This window comes from Vigna angularis, chromosome 2 (assembly GCF_016808095.1).
Source record: "Vigna angularis cultivar LongXiaoDou No.4 chromosome 2, ASM1680809v1, whole genome shotgun sequence".
In the NCBI taxonomy this organism is placed as follows: domain Eukaryota; kingdom Viridiplantae; phylum Streptophyta; class Magnoliopsida; order Fabales; family Fabaceae; genus Vigna; species Vigna angularis.
In genome coordinates this window covers 45689980-45716693 of record NC_068971.1, presented here as the reverse complement: position 1 = coordinate 45716693, position 26714 = coordinate 45689980, and the positions used below count along the sequence as shown (strand labels likewise).

General features: G+C 29.6%; 2 protein-coding genes across 8 annotated transcripts; one reads left to right on the top strand and one right to left on the bottom strand.

Annotated features, from left to right (window-relative positions):
• Positions 1-2635: 2635 nt before the first annotated feature.
• Positions 2636-7916, top strand: LOC108329773 (heterogeneous nuclear ribonucleoprotein Q). Of its 4 annotated transcripts, none has more exons than XM_017564143.2 (10): positions 2636-2768; positions 3600-4063; positions 4144-4260; positions 4475-4615; positions 4765-4938; positions 6142-6349; positions 6452-6618; positions 7096-7181; positions 7320-7486; positions 7700-7916. In XM_017564143.2, the coding sequence occupies exons 2-9, from the start codon at positions 3626-3628 to the stop codon at positions 7456-7458; spliced, it is 1470 nt and encodes a 489-aa protein (XP_017419632.1). In that variant the 5' UTR covers positions 2636-2768; positions 3600-3625; the 3' UTR covers positions 7459-7486; positions 7700-7916. The 4 variants fall into 4 exon arrangements, with proteins under 4 accessions (XP_017419632.1, XP_017419633.1, XP_017419630.1 ...); XM_017564144.2 differs by having other exon boundaries at positions 2648-2768; positions 3626-4063; XM_017564141.2 differs by having other exon boundaries at positions 2754-2768; positions 3242-4063.
• A 1571-nt stretch (positions 7917-9487) lies between these two features.
• Positions 9488-13379, bottom strand: LOC108329320 (F-box/kelch-repeat protein At1g57790). 4 transcript variants are annotated; one of them, XM_052872827.1, is made up of 4 exons: positions 13221-13361; positions 13062-13119; positions 11165-12281; positions 9488-9944 (listed from the first exon to the last, which is right to left on the bottom strand). In XM_052872827.1, exon 3 carries the CDS (start codon positions 12236-12238, stop codon positions 11183-11185), a length of 1056 nt encoding a protein of 351 aa, XP_052728787.1. In that variant the 5' UTR covers positions 12239-12281; positions 13062-13119; positions 13221-13361; the 3' UTR covers positions 9488-9944; positions 11165-11182. The 4 variants fall into 4 exon arrangements, with proteins under 4 accessions (XP_052728787.1, XP_017418975.1, XP_052728785.1 ...); XM_017563486.2 differs by lacking the exon at positions 13062-13119 and having other exon boundaries at positions 13221-13379; XM_052872825.1 differs by lacking the exon at positions 13062-13119 and having other exon boundaries at positions 11165-12309; positions 13221-13366.
• Between the last annotated feature and the right edge of the window lie 13335 nt (positions 13380-26714).

Below are 26714 nucleotides of genomic sequence, written 5' to 3'. Positions count from 1 at the left end.
TCGAATTCTGTGCACTGAAGAGTGTGAAACTTATCAGACTGCATTGTCCCAGATGCATTTGCCAGATGTTAAGACACTGCCAAGGACTAAACCTAGTTGGAAGATTGATGAATTGGGAAAGATAAACTGTTAGGAAGTTTCAAAAAGTAATATCCCTTCTGTGAACAAGTTCACTAGTAACAAAATACAAACTAGAAAATAAGAGTCAAGTAAGGTCACAACAAATTTTTGTTTAACTTCATTTTTAATCTAACATCTTAATTGCCATCAAATATGTTGTTTGGTCAACTAACATATTTTCAATGCACGGTAAGTCGTGCATATACATAAATTTTGATTAGTTTTGATTTTTTTTTTTTTCTTGAAGTTGTGAAGCTTGACTTAATTTCAATGTATTTTTTATTTATTAGTTAAAGTCGTTCATATGTTACATGGTTTTGAACTATACATTTTCGTAATCTTTTTGTTGAAATTATACTACTAAATTTCCTACTACGAAGGCATGATTATTTTTAGTTCAACTTGAATAATAATTAAATTGTTATTCTGTTAACATTTTTTTTATATTACATGCATGCACGATATGCATATGAATAAAATATATTTTATGGTTTTTATTTCTATATAGTTTGATAGTTCTGTTTATTTTTGTGTTTTATGTACATAAGAATGAATTTATAAGAATATAATAAGCTAATGTCGGCCTTAAAACAAACATTTTCTACCTCTCCCTATATATGCTCATACTATTTTTTAGGTTATTCGTTCTATTTTACTATATTTAGTTTAGATAAAATTTTACATGTTTAAGATTTAGAAATTTAGATTTGGAATATTTTAAAGACAGATTTGAGATATATTTGAGTCATCCTAATTTTTCATCAAGAAAAGTCTTCTTAATTTCGTTTCATGCCTTGTATTCTCTACACAAAAATAATAATTTTGAAAATAATTGTGTTAATGATGAATTACTTAGTTTGAGAAGTAATATTTTTTCCTTTGTTGACATTACTATTCTTTAAATATTTTGTAAAATGTGTGGTAATTATAATTTTATACGTTTATAATTGCACATAGTATAAATATTGTAGTAATATGTTTACAAATTATGTGGTAAGATATCATGCTTTTTCGTTGTAATCAGTTAGAAATTGAGTTTATATATATATATATATATATATATATATATATATATATAGATTTGAAATGGTAAGATTCAAACCTAAATAACTGGGTCAAACATTCCTATTGTTTCTGCCTCTTTTATGTAATATGATTAGCTAGTCATCCCATTTTAAACACAAAAAAATGTAGAACCTTCATTTAATTGTAGTATACTATGACTATAGTGTTTTGATAATGGAGTTGGGTTAGCTTGCTTTCAACTGAAGTTATACTAATTTAATTTGAGTCTTCCGCAATAAGTTATGGAGGAATTATTTTGAAATGATTGTTACTTTATTATATCAAAACAGTTCATGTATTTATCTATTCAAATTTTACAATGAGGAATTTGTTATTATTAAACAAAATATTTATACTAGATTTTAATTTATTGGATAAAATTCAACATAATCATGACATAATGACATTTAACCTAACTTAAGTGAAAAAATGACCAATTTCCTAGGGACACCTTGTAGTAGCAAAATGTGCATTATCTAAACAAAACTATATAGATATAAAACCTAAAAAAAAAAAGCAAACGAGACTTGAAAATATAAACAATGATAGCTATGATTTAATTTGTTCCTCAAGACATTTTATCAGCTAGTTCTAATTTGTTTAAATCCAAATAAAATAAATAGTATGTACAAAAACATAGTATTTTATGATAAACAAATTTCAAGTTTTTAAGCTTGGACTGAACAAATATTTTTTTAGAAATGAAAGAAAATAATGTTTTTAAAAAAATCTCTAATATAAACTTATCCGTTATTCCTTTCTAACTCATTTTTTTAAGTGCACCATTTATTAAGAACATGTTTTAGATTTAATCTTTTATTTAATGATTACTAATTATGATTATAATTTTTTTATAAATTTCAATCAATAACAAAACATGTAAATAATACAACAATGATACTTCTCTTTAGCATTAACATTAATACAATATTTTAATGCGAGGGCAACATCGTATTTGTGGTTTGTTCACTTAACTGAAAATAAAATTAAAAGGAATGAAAACATTAATAACCATATATTTTATTATGTTTGATTTAAGAGAAGCTACAATAAAAATAATGAAAGAGTAGATAATGTATAAATTTTTATTTTATTTTTTCAATTCAAGTTTTCTTTTCCATCTTTTATTCTTTTTCCATCCTACCAAATAAAGTCTTCGTGGGTTCAATTTGAATTAATCAAATTTTGAAGGTGTGAATATATATATATATATATATACATATATATATATATACATATATATATATATACATATATATATATACATATATATATATATATACATATATATATATATATATACATATATATATATATATACATATATATATATATATATATATATACATATATATATATATATATATATATATATATATATATATATATATGTATATATATATATATATAAAAGAGGTTGTCAGATGATGTGATTCAGAAGGCCCAGTCCTAAGGCCCAAGGAAAAATCTCTCCCTACACCACTTAGCCACTGTGAATTTCACCCCACAACTGCATGAATATAAGGTGCATTGATTAGGGTTTTGAACAGTTTGGATTTTGATTTCAACCTGTCCTCAGTTAGGTACTTTCTCTCCTCTCGCTCTGGTTTTCTAATACACAAATTGACACTGTTTTACATATATAGTTTCATATTCTTGCGAATGGATACACGAATGATGTTCCATTAGTTTCTTTGACAATCCATGAGATTAGCATGGCTATTCTACTAGCAACTTGTTCAATGAGAATCACTTGGTAGATTTTTAGATAACACATTATCATGTTCACAATGAAAACTCTATGGTTCTTAGGGAGTAGTAACATTGCTTTTATATGTCAAAATAACTGAGATAATATGCCTCGTCTTAGACTCCCATTAAACCTAGTTTAGTAGGGAGGGCATTGGAGCAGAATGTGATGTTCTTTACTTTTAATTGCTCTCTCACCCTCGGTTATGTAAACTTTTATGTTTATTATATTTGTTGTTCAGATTCTTATTTCTTACTTTTGTTCCTTTCCCACTCTGTTCTGTGTGCATTGTTCTCCAACAAATAGTTAAACAATTAACTGGCCTCTATTTTTCCGGGCAACTCTTGGCATCTAAGTATGGAGAAATTCTGACATTCATTTCCCCATAGATGTTTTTTTTTTCTTTGATTGCCCTTTTGAGCATTGCTATCTTCTTGATTTTTAGTTGAGAGTTCTCTCTTGGCTGTCTCTGTTACTTTTGTTGCAATGTTACAATGATCCCTAGATTAAATCAACCATATCACTACTCCTTAGTCCACACCCCATGGAACAGTTTCAATCAAAATTCTTTCTCTGCTATTCCAATTGGCCTCTCATATTGTTTCCACCTTACCATATTTGCAATCTCTCTTCAATACTTCTGGCGTATGTGCTTCCTTCACAGTTCCCCTGCGAGTTTGCTTTTTCTAGATGAAAAAAATGCCTGGGACAGGACATAAAGATGTATTGGTCAAAATTCCAGAGTCACCAGAGGGGAACAGTGAGCCTGAGAAACCTACAGATTCTGATGAGCAAGTAGACTTTGACGGGGAAAATGATCAAGAGGAGACAATGGAGGAAGAAGAAGTTGAGTATGAAGAGGTAGAGGAGGAGGAAGAAGTAGAAGTGGAAGAAGAAGAAGAGGAGGTGGAGGAGGAGGAAGGGGAGGAGGAAGAAGTAGAAGAGACTAAGCCTTCAGATGTTAAAGATGAGACAGGAGTGACAGACACTGAAGATGAGAAAAAGAAACATGCTGAGCTTCTTGCACTTCCACCTCATGGGTCCGAGGTTTACATTGGGGGCATTCCTCAAAAAGTTTCTGAAGAAGATTTGAGCGTATTTTGTCAATCTGTGGGAGAAGTTTCAGCGGTTAGATACATGAAATTCTTCTATCCTTTTTCTTTTTCTTTTTTCATGTATTTCTTCCGAAACTGATTAAATTTGTACAGGTTAGGATAATGAAGGGCAAAGAATCAGGTGAAGCAAAAGGATACGCTTTTGTGACCTTCAAGACAAAGGAATTGGCATCTAAGGCTATTAAGGAGCTGAACAACACTGAACTTAAGGTATTTTGGTACAGTAGTTGTTGCTATTTTTTTCTAATCTGTAGTTGTTATCCTGTTCATTGATTAGGTCATCTACTTCTTTACTCCTGTTTTCTGTTTTTTTCGCTTATAATTTAAAAAAATTCTATATCCTATCTGTTTAGCTGGCCAGTGGCCACCCTAGCCTGTGGTACTGTGATCTGAATTAAGTGACTTCTTTTTTCTGAGTTCCCAGGGAAAAAAAATAAAGTGCTCAACATCTCAAGCTAAGCACAGGTTGTTCATTGGTAATGTTCCCAGAAATTGGACTGAAGAAAATATGAACAAAGTTGTTTCAGAGATTGGCCCTGGAGTCATTTCTGTGGAACTATTGAAGGTTTGGTTGACTTTATTTCTATTATGTCATATAGTATGATTTTAATTTGCTAACTCATGTTTAAAGTTTGTTCTTGTCACCAAAACTATTAATTGTGATGTATAATGGGTAATTTCTGCCTTGAATTGGCAAACTGTATCGTTGTACAGGACCCACAGGTTTCTGGCCGTAACCGGGGATTTGCTTTTATTGAGTATTACAACAATGCTTGTGCAGAATATTCAAGGCAGAAAATGTCAAACTCAGACTTTAAACTTGGCAGTAATGCTCCAACAGTTAGCTGGGCCGATCCAAGGAATTATGAATCATCTGCAAACTCTCAGGTGATTTAATATAAAATTAAATTTTATGAATAAATTCACTTTGAAGAAAAAATTATGTGTAGGCCAGTATAGCTATAATTTGTGCTGAGATATAAATCTACATCATATTTGTTGATACGTTGCATAGCTACAGTTTATGTTATATAGCATAATGCAACTATTTGAATGTCTCATCTTATGAACAAGATATGATGTATTGAATACTATTCAAATGGCAACATGAAATAGTTCAGAAGATTTTCGAATAAATTCATAATAATTATAATTGATTATTTTTATTAGTTTGAAAAGATCTATTTTATATATCTATTATACATTGGGCTCTCCTTGGCCTTGGTTCAATCCAACAAGTATGAGTTATATAACAGCTGCAAATAGACATAAAATAAAATTTGATAACCATTGGTAAATTCAAAAGGCAAATATTGATAACGTCAACAGTGAGAGGATACAATGCAGACAAATTGAGTCTGCAATAGGACACCTCCAATGAACACACTGAAAGAATATAACATAAAACGGTGGGGTAATTCATGCAAAAGAAAAGCATCGAACCTAGTAATTAAATGGTGAGATGACCCTTCTGGCCCCATAGTGTAACATTTTTCAAACTGTGTTGTTGGTGACCCTTTTATTGCTACTACTATCTAATTGGCATTGAAGCTAAGACAAAAGTGGTTCAACTTATCCAATTTGTTTTTATATGCTCAATGCACACAAAACTGAAAAAAAAAACACTTAGATAATTTGTATTCTCCATTTTCTGTCTTCTTGGTGCAGTGTTGCTTCATGCATCTGCATTGTGTTCTGGGCATTATATTACTAGCTGTTCAGTAACAGATGGTACTGTTTTTATTAAAAGGGAGATTTACAATAGGAAGAGAGACAAACCCTAAAAAATGTAATTAATTAATCCTAATATAATGTTATTATTCATCAATTAATTACTGAGTTTTTTGGTTTAAACAAGATATTAGTGAGTAAAATATTTTGGGAAGACTTGAATGTGAAGACTTTCTGTCTTATTATTGAGCTGTCGCTGGGATTAAATTTCCTGTATCTTTGGTTGTTGTGTTTCATGTTAATACTGTCTGCGCAACTGTTGTGAGAATGGGATTAATTTTCCTGTGGCTTTCCTCATGAAATACTTTTTATATTTTAGTTATGCTTTATAGAGTTGTATAATTTTAGTGCTTTTTACAGGTAAAAGCATTGTATGTAAAGAACCTTCCAGGAAACATTACTCAGGATCGTCTTAAGGAGCTGTTTGAACATCATGGAAAAATCACAAAAGTGGTTGTCCCTTCTGCTAAAGCTGGCCAAGAAAAGAGCAGATATGGTTTTGTTCACTTTGCTGAAAGATCAAGTGCCATGAAGGCATTGAAGAACACAGAGAAATATGAAATTGATGGTAGTTTTTTTATTAATTTATGATCCTTTTTTTCCTAAAATATTCTTTAAAAATAGTGAACTAGACAGTTACGAATGTGTTGTTTTCTTTGGGGACGGACAGGACAAACATTGGAGTGTTCATTAGCAAAGCCACAAGCAGATCAGAAGTCATCTGGGGCAGCTAATCAACAGAAGTCAGCTATACTTCCCACTTATCCACCTCATCTTGGTTATGGTATGGTTGGTGGTGCAATAGGTGCAGGATATGGTGCTGCTGGCTTTGCGCAAGTAAGTTTCTCTATGACGGATTGGGTCTCAACTATTTAGTTTTGCAATATTTGGAAAAGATAATTGATGTTTGGAGGTTTGGCTAGGAATTTACCTCCCACAAACACTGGCAAATGTGGTGTCACCTTGAGAGGTTACAGGAGTGGATTGCACTCTAGTAATTGTATAGTTATCAAGTTTGATTATTGATGTTTTCATCATTCCAACATAATTTCACTTGCAGTAAATGATCCCCAACAGTTAAATTTCTTTTTAATTTAGTTGATGTACTTGTGATTCACAATATATATCACCGATACATATTAATACACATACCCAGTTTAACTGTATCCACTTTTTTCGCTCCTTACTTTTAGTCAATAGTTACATTCAACAAAATGAAATGCGGTCCTCCGTAATTTTAAGCAAAACTGCTGATACTGGTGCGTGTATGTCTCAATATGTTTCTAACCAATGTTGATGTTCTTAAATATGCAGCCACTAATGTATGGTCCTGGACCAACCCCTCCTGGTATGACAATGATGCCGATGCTTTTACCTGATGGAAGGATTGGATATGTATTGTGAGTGTCATCATGATTTATATAATTTTAGATATTCAATCCATCATTCAAGTTTTTCCCGCAGTGAGTAATTAACAATTTACTATTGGCAACATCTATATCTGAGATTTTTGCTTTTATCCATGGTGGTACATATAGACAACAACCAGGGTTTCAACAGCATGCCCCGGTGCTGGAATCCCAACATAGGAGGAGGGGCAGCGGTAGTTCAAGTGGTGGGAAACGTAGTAATGATAATAACAGCAATAGTGGGCGTGGCCGATATCATCCCTACTAAATGGGCTTTAAGGAGCTAGGAAATTGAGGTTTGTTCCTACTCCGTTAGTGCTCTACCTCCATCAATTCTGAATTAGTTTTGATAAATTGGGGAGAAAAGATCCAGCCAAATGAAATTACAATTTGATTCATATATATTTTTTGAAATTCATACTTATAATGATTTGCACTTCCTTCGTTTATGTATGCATGATGGACAATTTATGAACGGGATTTTACTGATATTATTCTGTCTCCCTCAGCAGATGCACCCGAGGCTTTAATTGTTGTGAATGGAGTTGTTACAATTTTTGTACCAGTACTACATATTTGTAAAGGCATTTACGTATAATTTTATCTCTTTTTTACACTTTTTGGTTCTCAAATTCCTAAATAGGCAACAGTGATCTGAAAAACATGACAAATGTTACTAGATTCCCGAAAGTTTATGAATATGCCTTGTGATCTCTCTCTCATACATGCATGTGTGTGTGATTCTACCCATCGTGGTAGAAAAAATCTAACCATCGTGGTAGAAAAAATAGAATTTAGAACGAAGTTATCTGTGACTGTATGCAATATTTTATCTCTCGAAATATAATTTATCTGCAGTCAATTCAAGGATTTTAATGATTCGTTCCAAAATATAAAAGGGAGAAATGATACCACTTTTATATACTCCATTTCAGTTGTGGATACTTCGTGAAGGAAAAGACTTGACTCAAGAAAGTTTGTGATATTTAATTCTAATCTTTCTTTAGGGTTTACGGATTAGGTAATTAGCAGTTTGTTAGTTGTGAATTTTCTTGTTTTTTTGTACACGAGTGTCATGTATATTACATTATTTACAAAAAATAATTGAAAATTATTTCCACCTAAATATGTTTTAATTCCTATAGAATGAGTTTTCTTTTGTTGGATCAATGAAAAAACATACTTTTGTTCGTCTAAAGTAAAAATTCACTATCTTTGATCACTATTAAATGATACTAATTAAGTGTCTGTATAAACCATAATTTATGTAATCATTCTAAATGAAGCATGAAAAATATATGTAGCGTCTAGAAATACTCTTTAAGGTATGAAAAATAAATATTGTCTAATAGAAGTAGTGATTTCAAATTCTAGACTAATTAAAATCAAAGAAATAATTTAGAGACTACAGTTAAAATTTACCTTTTTTATAAGAACGGAAAACAATAACTAAAATTTTATAGGGCTGAGTTCAAAACTTATTCAATTTATGAGCTCTAAAAATATATTTAACTTTTTTAGTAGCATACAATTTTTGAAATGTTTATAATTTCTTTTTTAGTTAAATATTCTTATGAATAGTTCCAATAAAAATTTCCCACTGAATTTTTTGAAATACATTTTCAAAAATTGCTTTTGAATTTATTTAATTTATATTTTTATAAAAAGGTATTTATTATGAGATTTTAAAAACGGGTATTGATTTTGAAAATAAAAATTGTTGCAAATATACTTTTAAATTCAATAAGAATAACTTTTTCTCAGATTTTTTAAATAAATTTTAAAATTATAACACTTTATTAAAATTTGTCTAAAAAATGATATATTTTACTTTCCAAATTTAAAAATTAAATAGATATACTATTTTAAACTAATTACATTAAATTTTTTAAACTTTGAAAATCATAAAAAATATCAAAATTTCATACATAAATTTTGTGTCAAGTACACAAAATATCGACTGATATTTTTATCCTCAAGCAATAAAAATATTTTCAAACTAAAATACAGCAAATATGCTAACAAAAGTAATTACTATTTTTCACATCATTAAATTTTAATTACCAACTCAAGTTAAATTCACAAGTTTCCTGAAAAGGAAAAACAGTTTTTGTGAAAATAAAGATTAAAAAAATCACTCTTCAATTTCCAGAAGATATTTTTAAGAGTTGCATGTTTAATAATGAATGTTATCCATTGAGAGTTCACCAATATGATTCCTTTCCCTTAACAAATATAGCTAAAATTGAATTAGTAGACAAACTAAACTAATATTGATAAGCATAGTAAAAACAAACTATGAATCATGGCCAAAAACTAAAAAATGTCTTTATTATTAATATAAACTAATTTTCTGCATAAGTACTGCTGTGTTGGGGGCAAAAATTCATAATAGTCAAAGATCAACAGATACGAAATGAACAAAAGGGGGCACGTCTTTTTCGCTTCCCTCTTAGAGATGTCCATTCCTTCACATATTATAAACTACTGATGCCCAAAATAATAATTAATAAATCACTAGATTAGCATAAACTACGTCTTCTGCTGTGCTGAGCCCAAAAATCTTGATGTTCCAGGATCTGCAAAGCTGGTAACCAAGGAGGCAAGTCTTTTGTTTCCCTCTCACAGAGGTCCTTCCTTCACATGTAACTTCAGTTTTACACATACATTAGCCTCCTACATGCACCCTGCAAACAGGGCATGCTTCTGAATATTCACATGTTCTGCATTGGGAACTGACGTTGAATCAAAATGCTGCATACAGACATAGACATCATGTTAGGAAATGTTGATCCACCACTCACAAGCAGAAGGAACAAACAGTAAAGAAAAAGAGGGAGAGCTAAAACTCCACACATGAGAAGGTATAGAGGAGTAATCTATAATCTAATAAAATATTGAAACAGAAAGTTTTAATATTCATTTGAAAACAAGATATATTTGATCAATCAAACAACAGATTGGTCTAATCAGTTTAAGCACCCAAGAAAGAAAATCAATCATGAGGTTGCTAGTTGCTACAGAACCCTTCAACAACTGAATTTCCCATCACAGACCACTTCATCACACACTGACCCTTGCTTAGACAAGGTTCTTAACATTTTTAGAAATGCAGATGTATAATCCCACCATCAAGCTGAATTAAGAAAAATATGGATGCCAGTTGGTGCTCTTACTAATAGGTTGTCTAAGCCAGTCAAATTTAATTATACGGTGGCTCTAACCAGCTGAGAAGGCAACAAAGCAATACAAAATTCACAATTTGACGATATTAACTACCCAACTTTTAGAAAAGTTTCACAAAATTTGAAGGTGAATGCAATAAAAGAAATATGTAAAATCATTATTGAAACAGTAAAAAATATGAATTATAAAATCTAGTATACAGTGTGCACAGATGTTACTTGACTTGGTTCCTTCTGCCATTCCAACATTATACAAGTGCTCTTAAAATACATGCAGGCATACAATTATGTTTTGCAGTTTTACCTGTAACTTTGATCCTTTCTCATTTCCATAGCCAATGATCAATCACATTTGACTGTAATCATACCATATGGCACATAATACTAAAGCATAAACATTTCAAATTTGCTTACAGCCATTCAATGGATAAGATACAGAAAATGTAAAATCTTAGTGGTTAAAATTGAAAATGGAGATGCTATTAGAAGAGATGTAACCACAGGAATCCAGTTAAGATTTGCATATAACTCAACACTGATAAAATGCATGCAGCCAGGATTAACTTTTACGGGAAAGCATTGATAAACAATCAAGAAGATTAAGAGCACTAAGGAAAATTTTAAATATACATAAATTAAATTAGTAAGCAAAATTTAGTTGCTCCATAAATGTCTCATTATACTAGCTACAAAAGCACAGATCCAACAGTTATACACAGTCAAAGTCTTGGGTTATAAAATGAAGTAGAAAAACATTCTATACACAATACTGACTTTGTAAATGCTTACTTGGTTCACTAAAATTCTTCACATGCAAGCCGAAAAGTCCTTTGGTGGTTCAATCCAGATGTTCTCAAAAGGATCTTGTTCTCCCCAGTCATGACACTGTTTACGGGGATAGTATCTATAGTCATCAAGAGAGAATGATATGCAACGCTTCCCATAGAAACGAACTTTAGAGAAGTAGACATTGTTCCTCATTACTCCAATGAGGTCGGTCCTGGAATGAGAAGACAAAAAACTAGCAAAAAGAGTTACTCCATCTAGAGTTCTCATCTCTTCCCATTTCATTAATGTCTGATCTAACTTGAAAATAATGGGGTTCTCACTACAGCATGTATAGATTACTAATATATCTCCTCCGTGCTCTGTCATAAATTTCCCCTTCCACCAGTTTTTGGCAAAAAAATTCTCTGGGCATTTAGGTGGAGGTACTGCTAGAACACTCCAAATACATTCAACCGGGTCAAACACCCCAAGCCAACCTGTGAGGCTCAAACAATAAAATAACCCATTACAAAACACAAGTTTATTCCAAATGCTACTGACAAAGGGCAAGCGATTTGGGTGATTAATAGTGGTCCATTCTGTCGCCCCAGGATAACAAGTGCTAATAGCCACAACAGTAGGACTAACATGCTTAACAGTAAACAGAACACAGTCAGGTGATGTTGGGGCACAAGAGAAGGCAACAATCTGGTATGTCATCTCAAATCTTGGCAGTTTTATCAGCTCCCGAGTAAAGGGATTGAAGAAGAATACTCGGTGAGTTCGGGGCCGGTATAGCAACAACCAACCATCTTTTGTATAACAAACTCTGGATCCATTCAACTCTGGCAACTCAAGGGTGTAGGTCTTACGCTGCACAGGATCATAGAATTCATAACAGTCACCAAACTTTGGAAAATACATAAGCCATGGTGATTGGCTTACTACACGGACATCACTAGCAACAGAATGCCATCTCTTGCAAACAGCAGAAGCACGGATATTATCAGCAAGGATCAATCGGGACAAGATTAGTTCTAAGAGTTCAGCAGGGAGATCAGCCCAGGATTGCAGCTCCAAATGTTCACTTTTCATCTCATCAACTGACCTTCTATTGTCTGTGATTGTGTCGCTTAGCCTGAATAATTAGGATTAGCAAAAGCATTCTGGATAAAAGTGAAACAAAATTCAACAAAAAAACTTATGATGCAATAAGAATAAATAAAGAACCAGGATTTTGTAATTAGAAACAGTTTTCCATCCCAACAAAGATGTAAACAAATCCATATTCTAGCAGTTAAGGGAAATCTCAAACAAAGAACAGAAAAAATATTTAAACAGAACGATGGCATAAACATGCAACAAATTTGTATCGTTTATCAAAACTTGTAAATGTCTTAGGTACAAAATTTGGGGGCTTACGTAACGGGAAGTATACAATATATCATACAGCTACATTAAAGATCTACAGGAGCAATCCACAACCATGAAACCCAGAAATGGTTATTCATAGGGCCAGTCATGATGCACCAATTACAGCTCCAAGAGAAAGGACAAAATATCAACACTAAACTTCAGATACAGGCAATAAGTGTAGATGAAACAAGAAAATTCCATCAAATTGGAAATAAGAAAACATACAAAGTAGCAACTGTCACTTAAAAGTCAGCACAATAGCATTCTAGATAACTGAGAATCAAACACAGCCTGCAGACAACCTACAAGCTACTAACTCAGCAATTCAAAATTAGGTCAACCCATTCTTCACCTCAATCGTCTAAACCAAATACTGATCCGATCCACAAACCCTAACAAACATTCTCAATTACAACCCCAGTAAATTAGGGCCAAACAACTTTATGTTTCTTTTTTGCGAAATTCAAACTCAATAGTTAAAAAGGAACTAAAGAAAACCGACACATCCTGCAAATCCGTACTGATCCGGCATTGAAACCGTGTGAAAATGCTTCATGTCCCTATAAACTATGCAAATTAATAAAATAATAATAATAACAATGATAGAGAGATATACAGAGATGCAAAGTTCAAATTGGGAGTAAGGATGAACAGAAGTTACAATTTCAACTTCCTCTTTCTCTTCCCCGACATTTTCCGCAGACAATTGGCTACCGAAGTTGCGTTTTGGAGAGAGAGAAAGAGAGGATTTTGCGTTCCAGAGAGAGAAAGAAAGGATGAAGTTGCTTGCTACACTTCACAACTGCACAAAAAAGGTTAAGAGCACATGAACAACACGTGTGACTGACTCACACACTTATACACATAATACCCTGTGAACACTTCCACAGCCACCGCCGCACCCACCAATCATCACGTGATTGATAATGACGTGTCAGAGATCGGTGGGTACCTCTTCCATGCTTCTGATTACATTGTAAAATTTTGTTCACTCTGGTCAAAGTCAAATATATTCACCCCTTTTCCTTTTTACTATTCCACTCTTTTTCTTTTTTCTACAATTCTCTTGCTCTCAAATTATCGCATCCAATAATTTATATATAAATTAAATTGTAAATTTTATTTAATTGTAAATGGATTATATTTTTGGTTTGAACACATATTTATTTCATTATGATTTAATGATCCGATGACGAATTTAAACAGTTCACAAACCTTGTTACTTTTCTAGCTAAATTTATATGGGAATCTTGAAAATTATAGTTATTTTATTTTGTAAGGTTTAAGTATTTTCTATGTCTTATGTACAAGCAAAATTACACAATGCGGCAATAGTTATTGTATTCTTGAAGATAATATATATACATATATATAATCCCTTTGCCAGTAAATTATAACCTTTTTATTAAAAGATTGATATTTTTTTGTATTACAATAAATGTTAAATGAAGAATGAGGAGATATTAAATCAAATGTGGCGTATTTATAAGGGTATAATGTTTTCCAATGGTATTAGCACATGGCGCAGGTAGGTGATGACAATACTCCAGTCTTCAATTCTATTCATCATTCTCGCACACGAACCTCGTTTAGACCAAAAATTGCATCTTTATAACCATTCCCATTAGGGTTTGGTTTGCCTCGCCCCAGCCTCTCTCCCGTACATCATTAAGTTAAAGTTGAGGTGAGAAAGGGTCCATAATATCTATAAAAAAAAAATCAATTATAAAGAGAAATAGAATATACATACATAATAAATAAATAAAGATTTAATATTTTTTAGGTTCTTGATTTTGTTGAGAAGTCTCAATTAGATTCTTAGTTATTTTTTCTTAATTGGGTTCCTATTTTATAAAAATTAAAGAAATTATGTCATTCTTGCTAGTTTCGTAAAAGAGATGTCACATGTGAGTTCCTGTTTTTTTTTTATTTTTTATATTTTTAAAAAAATAAAATATAAATGTCACATGTCAAATTCATATTGTGTCACGTAGCAATGACACTGTGACGTGATACTAACAGTGTCACGTGTCACTAACAGTGCCACGTGTCACTAACAGTGCCACGTGTCATTGCATTAGTCTCAGTTTGGTCCTTGTATTTTTATTTTGTCTCAATTTGGTCCCTCTATTTTTATTTTGACTTAATTTAGTCTTAATTTTAAAAATTAAACAATTTTATCCCTCCTCGAATTCAAACAAAATTTAAATTGTATATAAATCTTAACAAATATTTTTATTAAAATTGATATTTTTATTAAATATTGTTAACAAGATTAAGTTTAATTAAATTTATATTTACTTAATTATATAAATTTAATTATGTTATTTAAATATACCTATAAGAGTTTAAAAAAAGAGTGACATAAGATGCTGGTGTGAATTTTCGTGAAAAAAGTTTCCATGGAAGATCATGAAAAAAGAAACTACCTTTAATTATTGTTCTCACGAAAACTTTCTCCAATTTTTTATTTGAAAAAGAAAGTGAAATTTCACATCAATAATTTGTTCAATGAGCTAAATCATTTCGAAAATTCACACAACCATATTATGTCACTATTTTCTTTTAACTCTTATAGGTATATTTAAAGAACATAATTAACATTTATATAATTAATTAAATAAAAATATAAACAAACTTAATCTTGTTAAAAATATTTAACAAATATATCAATTTTAATAAAAATATTTGTTAAGATTTATACACAATTTAAATTTTGTTTGAATTTGGAGAGGGACAAAATTGTTTAATTTTTAAAATTATGTCTAAATAAAAATAGAGGAACTAAATTGAGATAAAATAAAAATACAAGGACCAAATTGAGACTAATGCAATGACATGTGACCTGACAGTGACACGTGGCACTATCACTACCATGTCACACTGTAAATTGTCACGTGGCACAATATCATTATGACACGTGACATTTTTATTTTATTTTATTTTAAATTAATAAAAAATAAAAAATAATTACAAAATTAAAAAATAAAAAAACAGGAACCGACACGTGACACCTCCTATAACGGTGTTAGTACGGAACTAACAACAATGGTGTTAGTACGGAACTAACAACAATGACGTAATTGCTTTAATTTTTCGAAAATAGAGACCCAATTGAGAAAAAGAAATAACTGGGAACATAATTAAGACTTTTCAGCAAAATTAGGGATCTAAAAAATGATTAAACCATAAATAAATAAATAAGGAAGACTTAAATGAAAGAAAACCATACAAGATGAAAAGTTACAAGGAAGAAAAAAAAATTAATATCATCATTTTGGTTAAAAAAATGTTTTGCAAGTGAGGAATGCACTAATATGGACAAGACTTCCTATTTTGTGAAGGGCAAGCAACTTTACAAGATCAATTAATTAATTTTTAAGTGGTTTTATGTTAACGGGTCAGTTTTCGAGTAATTTTTATGTTGACTAGTCAATCTTTAAACAATTTTTACATTAATCAGTTTGGATGATACTTGCAAAAGAAATTTTGATGTTAAAGTTAATAGACGATCGTAGGGGAAAACATTAGTTGCGATGATACATGGGTTGTGTATGGATTTTTGAAAACCATACCTTAAATTTTTATATATAATAGTTGTTATGAATTTTTATCTTTTTGTTTGTCTAATCACGGATAAATCATACCTTAATCAGTAATAGTAGGTTGATTCATGATTATCATTTTTTTAATTTGACCTTCATCATGTACCTAGTTGGCCATGTCGTTCGGTTAAGATGGTTGATCAAGGGTGGTCGCCTACGGGTCATATGTCCAAAAGGTCGACAAAGATGGTCAGTCCAAAGTTGTCGACCTAAAGTGATCAGCCAAGGGTGGTCAGTCAATGATGATCGATACACACACAATATATAGTTCCCCGAGCCCGAGCATTAAATCATTTACAAAGGGATTTTGATTTAGTCGTTCACTACACTGAAGGCCAAGTACCTGTCACTCATGTATGTCGAATGTCGTTGTCTAATCGAGAAGGGTTCCTTAGTTGGAATTTGTCCTTCACCATTAATTGTGCGCTTTGTGTGTTGATAGCAAGCAATCAATATAGGCTTTTTTTCTAAACTCTTCCTTGGTCGATCGCTTGTGAGACAATTTGGTTGATCGCTTATGAGACAACGAAGGTTATTTTCATAACTCTTCCTTGGAAGATCGCTTGTGAGATGACATAGGTTCTTTTCAGAATTATTCCTTGACCGTCTCAGTGCTCCATCGATAAGAGTTCACTTAGGTGAACTCTTCCTTGACTTATCGCCCAAAAGGTGTAATAAGGGTTCACTTAGGCCAACTCTTCCTTAACCAACCCATTGATTCTCAGAGGTTTGGGTTGACTGGTTGAGGTCGAATGGGCGAGTTGAATGGTTAGGGCTAGATGATTGAGCATAATGGTTAAGGCTCGATGGCCGACTTGTTAAGACTGAAAAGTCGACAGATGATGACGCCAAAAGGTCAGGTGCAACTGATTGAGGTCAAACTAGGTTGAGAGCTTAAGGTCGAACGAGGTCGAGCTATCAAGATTGAAAAATCAACAGATTGAAGCTGAATGGTTGAAGTATCGCGATGTGAGTTTAATTTTTTTAATGAAGTTGGGTTGTCCCGACTTGACTCGCAGTCTGGCTTGTCAGGCTGTTGGGCTTGGACTACAGTCTGACCTACTGAGCTAGCGGGTTTGGTGGGCTAGGTTAATTCGGGCTCCCGGGTTGAAAATGTTATCCCAACCCACCTTTTCTAGTCGAACTAGTGGGTTGGCTCGTCAAACTTGACCATTTTTGTCACTCCTACTTTCACCCATCAAGTAACTCTTACTGCCATGATTCCTCAAACTCTAGAATAGTTTAGCTTCAAGGCTTAATATGTAGTTATTTATTAAATTTTCACATAAAATTAAAATTTGTTCTTGTTTAATAAAACTTTAATATAATATACTCTCCCAAGTTTAAAAATAAAATTGACATAATTTTTTTAATTCAATGACATTGATTATTTTACGTGTTAAACAATGTTTTATAGTGAAATTTAAGAGGTGAAACATTTCAAACCGTGTAAACAATTTACATATTTTTGACAAAAAATTTAACTCGATAACTATGTTTACTTATTTTTTAAAGTTGATAGATCAAATAGTATCAAAATTTAAAACAAATAAATTTCAATTTCGAATCAAAATTTAAGAAAAAAAAAACATAATTTTATCTTTGGTTTGAGAAAATTTAAGACATTTACATAATAAGAAACATAGTATTTGGATCCTTTTCAACGTAATTCCTAATTTGACTACAAGTAGATGTTACTTAAAAAATATATTGAATCCAATTTCAGGGAGTGAAAACAGTAATCATTGTGTAAATTGAAGAAAGGGTGTGTAATATCAACGTTTTCTTTAATAAAATAAAAAGTTGGGCGTGCAAAATAGCATTTTCCTTGCTACTTTCCCCGCTTTTTGGGCTTGAGATTCAGAATCACTGCACAATCGGTGTGGGTTCGGCGTGGCCCAAAATTTAAAATTTGGAATTTCTTCCTCACCAAATTGTTTTCTTCCTGCATCCCAACTTTTGTTGCAGTTCCCATTTTACCCTTACAAAATATATATTAAATAAATAAATTATTATTATATATGTGATATAGAGTGTATGAAATTGGAAATTCTAAAGTCCAGTTCAAGATCTCACCGGATTACGGGATCTGATTAATGAAAATTTACATAATTATTTCAAAATCCGATAAACAAAATAAAATTAACACTTATTTAAATTTCAAAATATGATAAATAAAAAAATACACTTAAATAATTTTAAAATTCAATGAAAAAAAAAAATTCATATAACTAAATTTTGAAATCCAATAAACATAAAAATTTGACACTTAAAGATTTTGAAATTTAGAAAAAAAAAATTGACATTTAATCTAATTTCAAAATATAATGAAGAAAATTAACATTTAATAAAATTTTAAAATCCAATAAAGAAAGTCACGGGTTTCGAAATATGGTGAAAAAAAAAGAAGTCTAATCAAAGTAGAGGTTACTCCCTCCATCACCACATGCACCTCCTCATCTCCATTTTGTCCTGTAGTTAAAAGTTTTTTTCATGAGAATTGATGTAATCGGTTAAACAACGCATTTTTCACCCGTCACTTTTTTAAAACCCTGATTGATTCTGCCGCACCCACCCTCTCACTTAACGATTTGTTTTATTTTTTAACAATTTTTTTATACATAAAAAATATTTAAAAAATTATTAAATTATGTAAAATCTATACGAATAAACATTTACAATGTTTAGAAATTAAAATCTACAAAAAGATGAATAAACTAAAAAAAATTAAAAGAGTTGAAACTCGAATGCTTGAACGGATGTGGGAAATCCGTTCAACCTTCAACGAATCTCGACATCTGTGGACGGATCTCAAGATTCGTTGAAGGCTGAACGAATTTTTTACATCCATTCAAGCCTTCACGTTTCTCTTCTTCCTCCTCTTACACAACACATTACATACATCCATTTACAGAGCATATATATAAAAATAACAAAAAGAATGAAGCTTTAACCAAAAAAATGTGCAAGGAAATAATAAACCAAGAGAAAGAGGAAGGGGACGAGGGCTATGTGTGTGTGAAGACGAGAGAAAGAGAGAAAGTGAGGGGACGAGGGCTCTCTGTGTGAAGGAGAGAGGAAGAGAGAAAGTGATGGGTGAAATTTATGATTAATTAAATAAAGAGAAAAATTAGGGGTAGAGTATGCATAATTAGAGTTTTAAAAAAGCTAAATAAAGTTAAATGGTAAAAGTTAAAAAAATTTATCCTAAAATATTTTTGAAATAAGGAAAATTCTCGAAAAGTCTATGAAGCAATTGAGGTGGTAGAGGGAGTGACTCTCATCAAAGTATAAAAGGTAAATATGTATTAAATTTGGTGGTGTAGAAAGAGAATGTAAGGTGTAGAAAGAAGTGCACTGAGATGTTCTAGGAACAATTTTGAATTTTTTTATTGAAAACTAATGAATACAAAAATTAAAATTTATTATTTATTTAATTTTTATATATTTACTCATGAGAATAAGAAAATAATGTTAGGAATTGTATGTTGTGATGAATAACGAGATTATAACATAAATTACGTTATTTTTTAAAAACGTTATGTGACATTTTTGAAGTGCTCTTATATTTTAAATCTTGCACTGCTTATGTATCTTTGACGTAATCCAAATTTACTTGTACTGTTTTCACAATATAAAACTCAATATTCCATCGTTATTGGATCAAATTATATGAATTATGAATTCATTCAGTCCAGTGACAATTTTGTGAATAGAGTTGACGGACTCATTCAATCCAATTGAGTTCGTGTAAAGTGGGTTGAATTATTGGATTAGGTTGAGTTTTGTTTGGTGCATTCGGTCAAATTAAATCCAAATATTCAAAACCTATAATGCTATAATTGAATCCAATTCGAACATAAATATATAATAAAAAAAATTTATTAATACTTTTACTCTTCAAATAATTTTAGTTTTTATTGTTACAAGTCATATAAACTATTTTTACAATAAAAAATTATGTGGACTAAGTCAAATTAAACAATGGAACCTTAAGTCTTTATATAATTAAGTAGAAAAAAATAGAATTTTATATTATCAAAACTATAACTTTTAATATAATAATGAATGTTACATATAATATTTATTATATAAATATTTTCTTATATACTTTACACATATAACATATATATATCAACTTGCTTCGTTTTGGTTGGTTTTATATAATATTTGGTTTACTGAATTTGTGAGTAGGCTCGTCTTACTAGTTTTATTTTTATTTAATTAGATTAGTATAAATAATTATATTTTTATAAGTCTATTTTTTAAAATAAATAATATTTATAATTTTTAAGTATAAGTATACTGAAAATATAAATGATTTTGAATTAGATTTGAAGAAGGAAGAAACCTGAACAAGGGAACTACTTTTATATGTATTGTACACTAATAAGAAAATTATTTTATGATGTATTAGAAAAAAAAAATGTAAATAAAGAAGTTGTTTAGAAAAACACACATTTTATTGGTGTGTTTAATTTTTGGAATTTAAGTCATTACAAGTTATACAAATTTATAAAATGAAGATCAACTTGTTGTTAGTCTAGATTGCGAGTTATGTGAGACGAGACAAAGCAAAAACTAAAATACTTAATTTGTCTATATTTTATTTTACGAACTTTTAGACAGCATGACTCGTACTATGTTGTCCTATCCAATATTTTAGAAACATGTAATAAATAATAGATATTTATTTTGAAATATATATGATTAAAGATAATGATGTTTAAAAAATATTAATTTAAGTTTTATTTTTTCCAAGTACTAAAATTTCGTGAAATTTTCAATTGAGTGTCTTTATTTCTTTTTGTTTATTTAAATGATACAGTTATTTTTTTATCTGTAATTGTGTTCCTTTGTCTCGTTAAAAAATGTAAATTTTGTGATAAATAAAATATTATAATTAATATAAAATGACAAAAGACTTTATTGTTTTATATTCAAAAAATTGTATTTTTAACATGAAAAGATAATAAAATAAGATGACAGAAACAAAATAATAGTTATATTATTTAATTAACGGAAAGAAATTAAATAATAAATATTCAATTAGAATGTATACAAAATTTTAAGCATTTAATATACGACAAAAATTTAAAGACTTAAAACTTAATTAAACATATAATTAATAAATTACAAGACAATTATATAAGATATATAGTTTTTTGTAAAATTTATAAATCAGAACTTAATTTTTGGAAAACTATATGTAATTCTAACGAAAAAAAATATCATTTAAGTAAGCGTATGATTATCTTTATTTAATTTGTTACAATGTATGTACTACAATATTATAACTTATCCATCGTGTTATCATATCATATACTCTTATAAATCTGTCTTCCTATGCTTCTGGGGTTAGTATTATTGTATTTGTGTTCTCTTTCTACACTTTTAACTCTTGTATCACATCTTCCTTTTGATTACTCACAGATTCGCAAGCATACCTAATGTTTTAACAAACTTTGAAATTACATATATTTATACTATATGATAATTTATATAATATAAATTATATACTATTTGTTGACTACTTTATTAATGTGAATAATGTAAGGATGGTCTAGAAGGTACATTTGGGAGGAACTTGGACTATTTAAATATTTCCTGCAAACTTTGTCTCTATTTGAGTTGGAAGATATTATTGAAAACAAAGAAAAAATATTATAAATTTATAGTTTATAAAATAAAAGAGAGGCCCAGCTATTGATTAAGCTAAAGAACAAATGACTCAAGAAGAAGGAAAAGGACAGCACAGCAACGTTTGAGCACTTTGAGGAAAGTTGTCGGTTTCAGTCTTTCAATTGGTGACACTACATAATCTGTAACAGTTTAAACCTCAAAACTATCCCAAACCATCAAGTTCCAAGTTCCAACCAACCTAATAAAAGAAACCAAGACAAAATACACTGCCATTTTCTCAAACCTGCTTTACATTTTTAACCCCTTTCATTTTAAATAAAATCATGTTACATATCACTGTAAATTTTAACATTTTAACTGTGCTGACACCTAAAGCAAATTCATTTCATCAATTTTTGAATTATATATGATCTTAAACCACTTTAGTTAATATATTTTACTTTAAATTTTGAATTTATTAATGTAAAGAATAGTCACAAAGTTATATCAAGTTTTTATTAATCTGTTGCTAATTTTGTAATGGTTCATTGTGTTTTATTTAAATTGTATTTTACGCACAAAAAAGATAATAATTAAAAACATAAATTATAAAAGTCATACCATTTAATTTTACTAATATAACGTTTCGTTACATTTTTGTTTTCTTCAGCTAACAACTGACTTTCACACGTCATGCAAAAATAAATCCGTTATAATTTTCATGAAAGAAACATATTTTAATATATTTCCATCACATTTTCAATACTAATTAATATAAATATCTTTTAAATCATAAAATCATTAAAAAATATTTTTTGAATATGCTTTACAAGTAATAAGTCATTAAAAGAAGATCCTAAAAGGTATAAAACATTAACAAAATTAATTTATTGTATTCTTCCTTCCTAACTCTTGAATTAAACACGATTATCTTTATATGATAAAGGATATGTTCATTTTATTTTTTTTATTAGAAAGACTTTTGAAAGAGACTCGTTTTAATTGATAACCAACGAAAGTCCTTAATTCAATTTGATACCATTAATGAATCTTTTAAAAAAAATCACAGACAAAATATAATACAAATAAAACATAAATCTAATACAGATAAATAAATCACACAATATTCAATCTAAAATCTTAATATAATAAGTTTATAATTTTAATCTTTAATATTTAACTTCTTGTATGAAATTAAGACTCTTATTTTAATTTATAATAAAAAAAAATTAGAATAATTTAAATTAACATTATATTGTAAATAAATCCATTAAAAAAACTCGACCTCATATCTGATTTTCGATATATTTAATTTATTTTCTTTTCCCACTTGAGATTGATTTAAATGTATAAGTATTTTTGTGGACATCTTTACCCTGTTATCTTTTTCAATCAACGACACTCTTTAATACTATTAAATTATTATACGGAGAGCTTCAAGTACTTTCGTCATGCACGTCAATATAATGGGTAATTGTTAAGATATATTTAATATATATTAATGAAATGCTTGCAATTGTATATAGCCAATATTATACTAAAAATTTGGTGGAATTAACATAATAATATAAGTCTTGGTTCACCTCATCATTCACCTAATCCATAAGTTAATGCTCGTTTGGTTTAGCGTTGGAGACTAATAGTAGAGACAGAATTCATTTCTCAAAAGGAAAATATGTTCTTTTCTTGTTATAATAAATTACAACACATATCATTCATAATTGGGCCCTCAAAAGGAGCAACTTACGCTTCCTTTTAATTATTTCGCGTACAAAATTTAATATTAAATATCATTGTTTGGTTGGTTTACCATTATTGCTTACATAAATTCCATAGAACTCATTTTGAAAAAAAATTCAAACCAATTTATATTTAAATTTCCATTTTCATTAAGAAATGCAACGACTAAATTTTTAATAACGAAACTGAAGAGTTTTAAGGAAAAAAAATTCAAAAATCATCCAGGCCTTATCCGTTAAAATATAACTATATGTTAATGTAGTTAATCTGTTAAATTTATTTAATAAACAAATTTATTGCAAGAACTTTTTAAAATATAGTTCTTTGTAAAATTTTAATTTTCAATCTAATTTTACTCCATTATATATATATATATATATATATATATACACACACACACACACACATAATGTTGGAAAATTGTCCCCTTTAATATATTTCATCTAATATGCAATGAAGTGATTTGTCGCAAATTTATCTAATAATTACTAATTTTACGCATCATGTTGTCTCAACATCATCCCATAACAACTCAAATGAGTCAAATTACATTCCATCAAATAATTTCGTTTAAACACAATAATTCAAAAACAACTTAGAAGAGTGAAAATGAAAGATAAGTTATTAAGCGAGATATATTATGTTTTGGTTTCGATTTTTGTATGTAGTTTTTTACAATACCTTATTCAATCTATTTTTATCATAGGTCATAAACACTTGAATATGAGACGTTGGTTTCATTATGTTCAAGGTCTCAAATTAGTTATTCTTGAAATTAAAGGACCCTTAAAAATCATGATAAAATGCATCATGTTACTAAATGCAGACACGAAACTTTCATTTAAACAACAAATTAGGCATCTTATCAGTGACGTCTAATTAGATGTTTATAATCTTGTTTCGATTACATTTATAAAAAAAATATAAATGTATGCCATTACTTACATATAATACATAAAAACAACTTTGTAGGATGTTGATTTTATTTATTTAACTTGTAAAACATGATTTCATATAAATACTCGAAAACTTTAGTTTAAGAAAATATTCAAGTTAACATGCGTTGGAAAATTAAAAGTTGAGTCGAAGTTGTTTTCAGTCTTAATCTGATTAGGTTTGAATTGAGCTAAACGATCCTATACCAAATTTGAACAAAATAAAGTAAAGATGAAATGAACCCATTATATATAAAGACTCATAACTAGTTTCCTATCGGAAGCAAAATAAGAAAAATAATTAGTAATTCATATCACATACGAAATCTAGATGCATGTAATAATCTCAGTCGTGATTTTGGTTCAATTTTTTATTTAATAGTTATCCAATTATATACAAACATATTGATTTTGTATTGTTTGGTTTATTAGAATGAGTTGGTAGCATGTATATATGATCATATAAAAATAATGGTGGATGAGAGAGAGAAATGAGTATTAGTATGACTTAAAATAGAACCATAACGTAACGTGTTCTCTCAGGTGCGTACATATCCATGTGAACATGTTGATATTGTAAAGATAGCTTGATGAATCGAAGAAATGAAATTTTGAATAAGAATTATAATACCTAAGTTTCATATATAGTTAGAGCTCTCAAAACGATAATCCGGCTCGATCTACCATAGGTTGGTCACTGAGTTAACCCAACCTGATTCACTTATTAGCAAACCGAAAAAATTCGAATCTGATTCGGCCCATCACAGGTTGACTCACCGGCTTAATTATAAGTTTTTTAAAATAAAAATATTATAATTTTTTTAATTCAAATTTAAATAAATTTCACTCTAAAATGATGTTAAACTCCAAAACAATTAAAAAAAACAAATATCATACAATCCAAGCGTAATCCAAAAAATAAGCACAAAAGACGAACAAATAAATTTTTAATTTTGATAATTTTTGTATCACTTGGCCATTTATAATATTATAGTCTTGAATAGATAAACTTATAATATTTTTCTCTCTTGAAACATCTTTTTTTATCCCATCTACAACATAATAAAAAATGCTAACTAATAATATTGAAACAAAAAATAATAAATAATTAAATTAAATTAGGTGGGTTGGTGAGTTAACTCGGCTCACCACGGGTTCAACCCGCGTGAGCCGAGTGCTAAGCGAGTCAGGTTGAAAATTAACCCGTATAAAAAAATTATATTTTTTTCAAATTCAACCCGGTTCAAACCTATAGTAGGCGGGATTGAGTCAGAGATTACAACCCATTTCGACAACAATATATATATATATATATTGAAATGAAAGAAGATGAAGGTGTTGAAGGTGAAAAAGGAAAAGAAGCAAGAATAGAAGGTAGGACTTTATGGAACTAATAAAAACAAATAAAGAGTTATAGGTTAAGTTAAAATATGTAACCCACTCTTTTAAAACAACCAAATTCAAAACCAAGGGCGTAGACTCTGACTATGCGTTGCGTTGCGTTTAGTTTCGCCATTGCTTTCGTATACTTTTGACCACCTCAAAAAAAGATGCTTTTCTTCCTCATCCTCGTCTTTTTCTTCATTTTTTATTTCTCTCATGCAATCTTCAATATAAATACAAATATTAAACTGTTGTTTAATTTACTCATTTCATTTTAAAAGTGGCTTTCTTAAATTCATATGGAAAATAAAATCTATATCTCTGGAATATAATGGCATGAAGCTATTTAAGTATAATAAGTGATATAAAGTTTGACTCCGCTATATTACGTTCACTAAATATATGTTACCTATAATATATGTGATTCATACCGTAAAGAAATGAAAGCTCAATTAAGCAACGATGTTTGGAAGATGATATCATCAAATATTTGAATTTATTGTTAATGAGATTTTTACTACTTATATTTAAGTCTAGAAAGAGTGTCATACTGATACACTTCTATCCAAATACAGTAGTAAGATCATTGTAGTAGAACCTTCTCAAAATATCCAGTGTATTTTAGTCCATACTTTTGAAGGAGTGTGATTTGTGTTCAAATATTTTAAAAAGAAGAGATAAAGATAGTAATAGATTTTTGAATAAATTATTTAATTTTTTAAAACTCAAAATCAAATTTTTACACTAAACTAAACATATAAAAAAAAATTCAATTAAATTCTAAAAAACTTAACACGAAAGTAATATTGATATTTAATATTCAAACATGGAGCAGTAAATGCAACAACCTGATCAATGTTATGAGTTTAT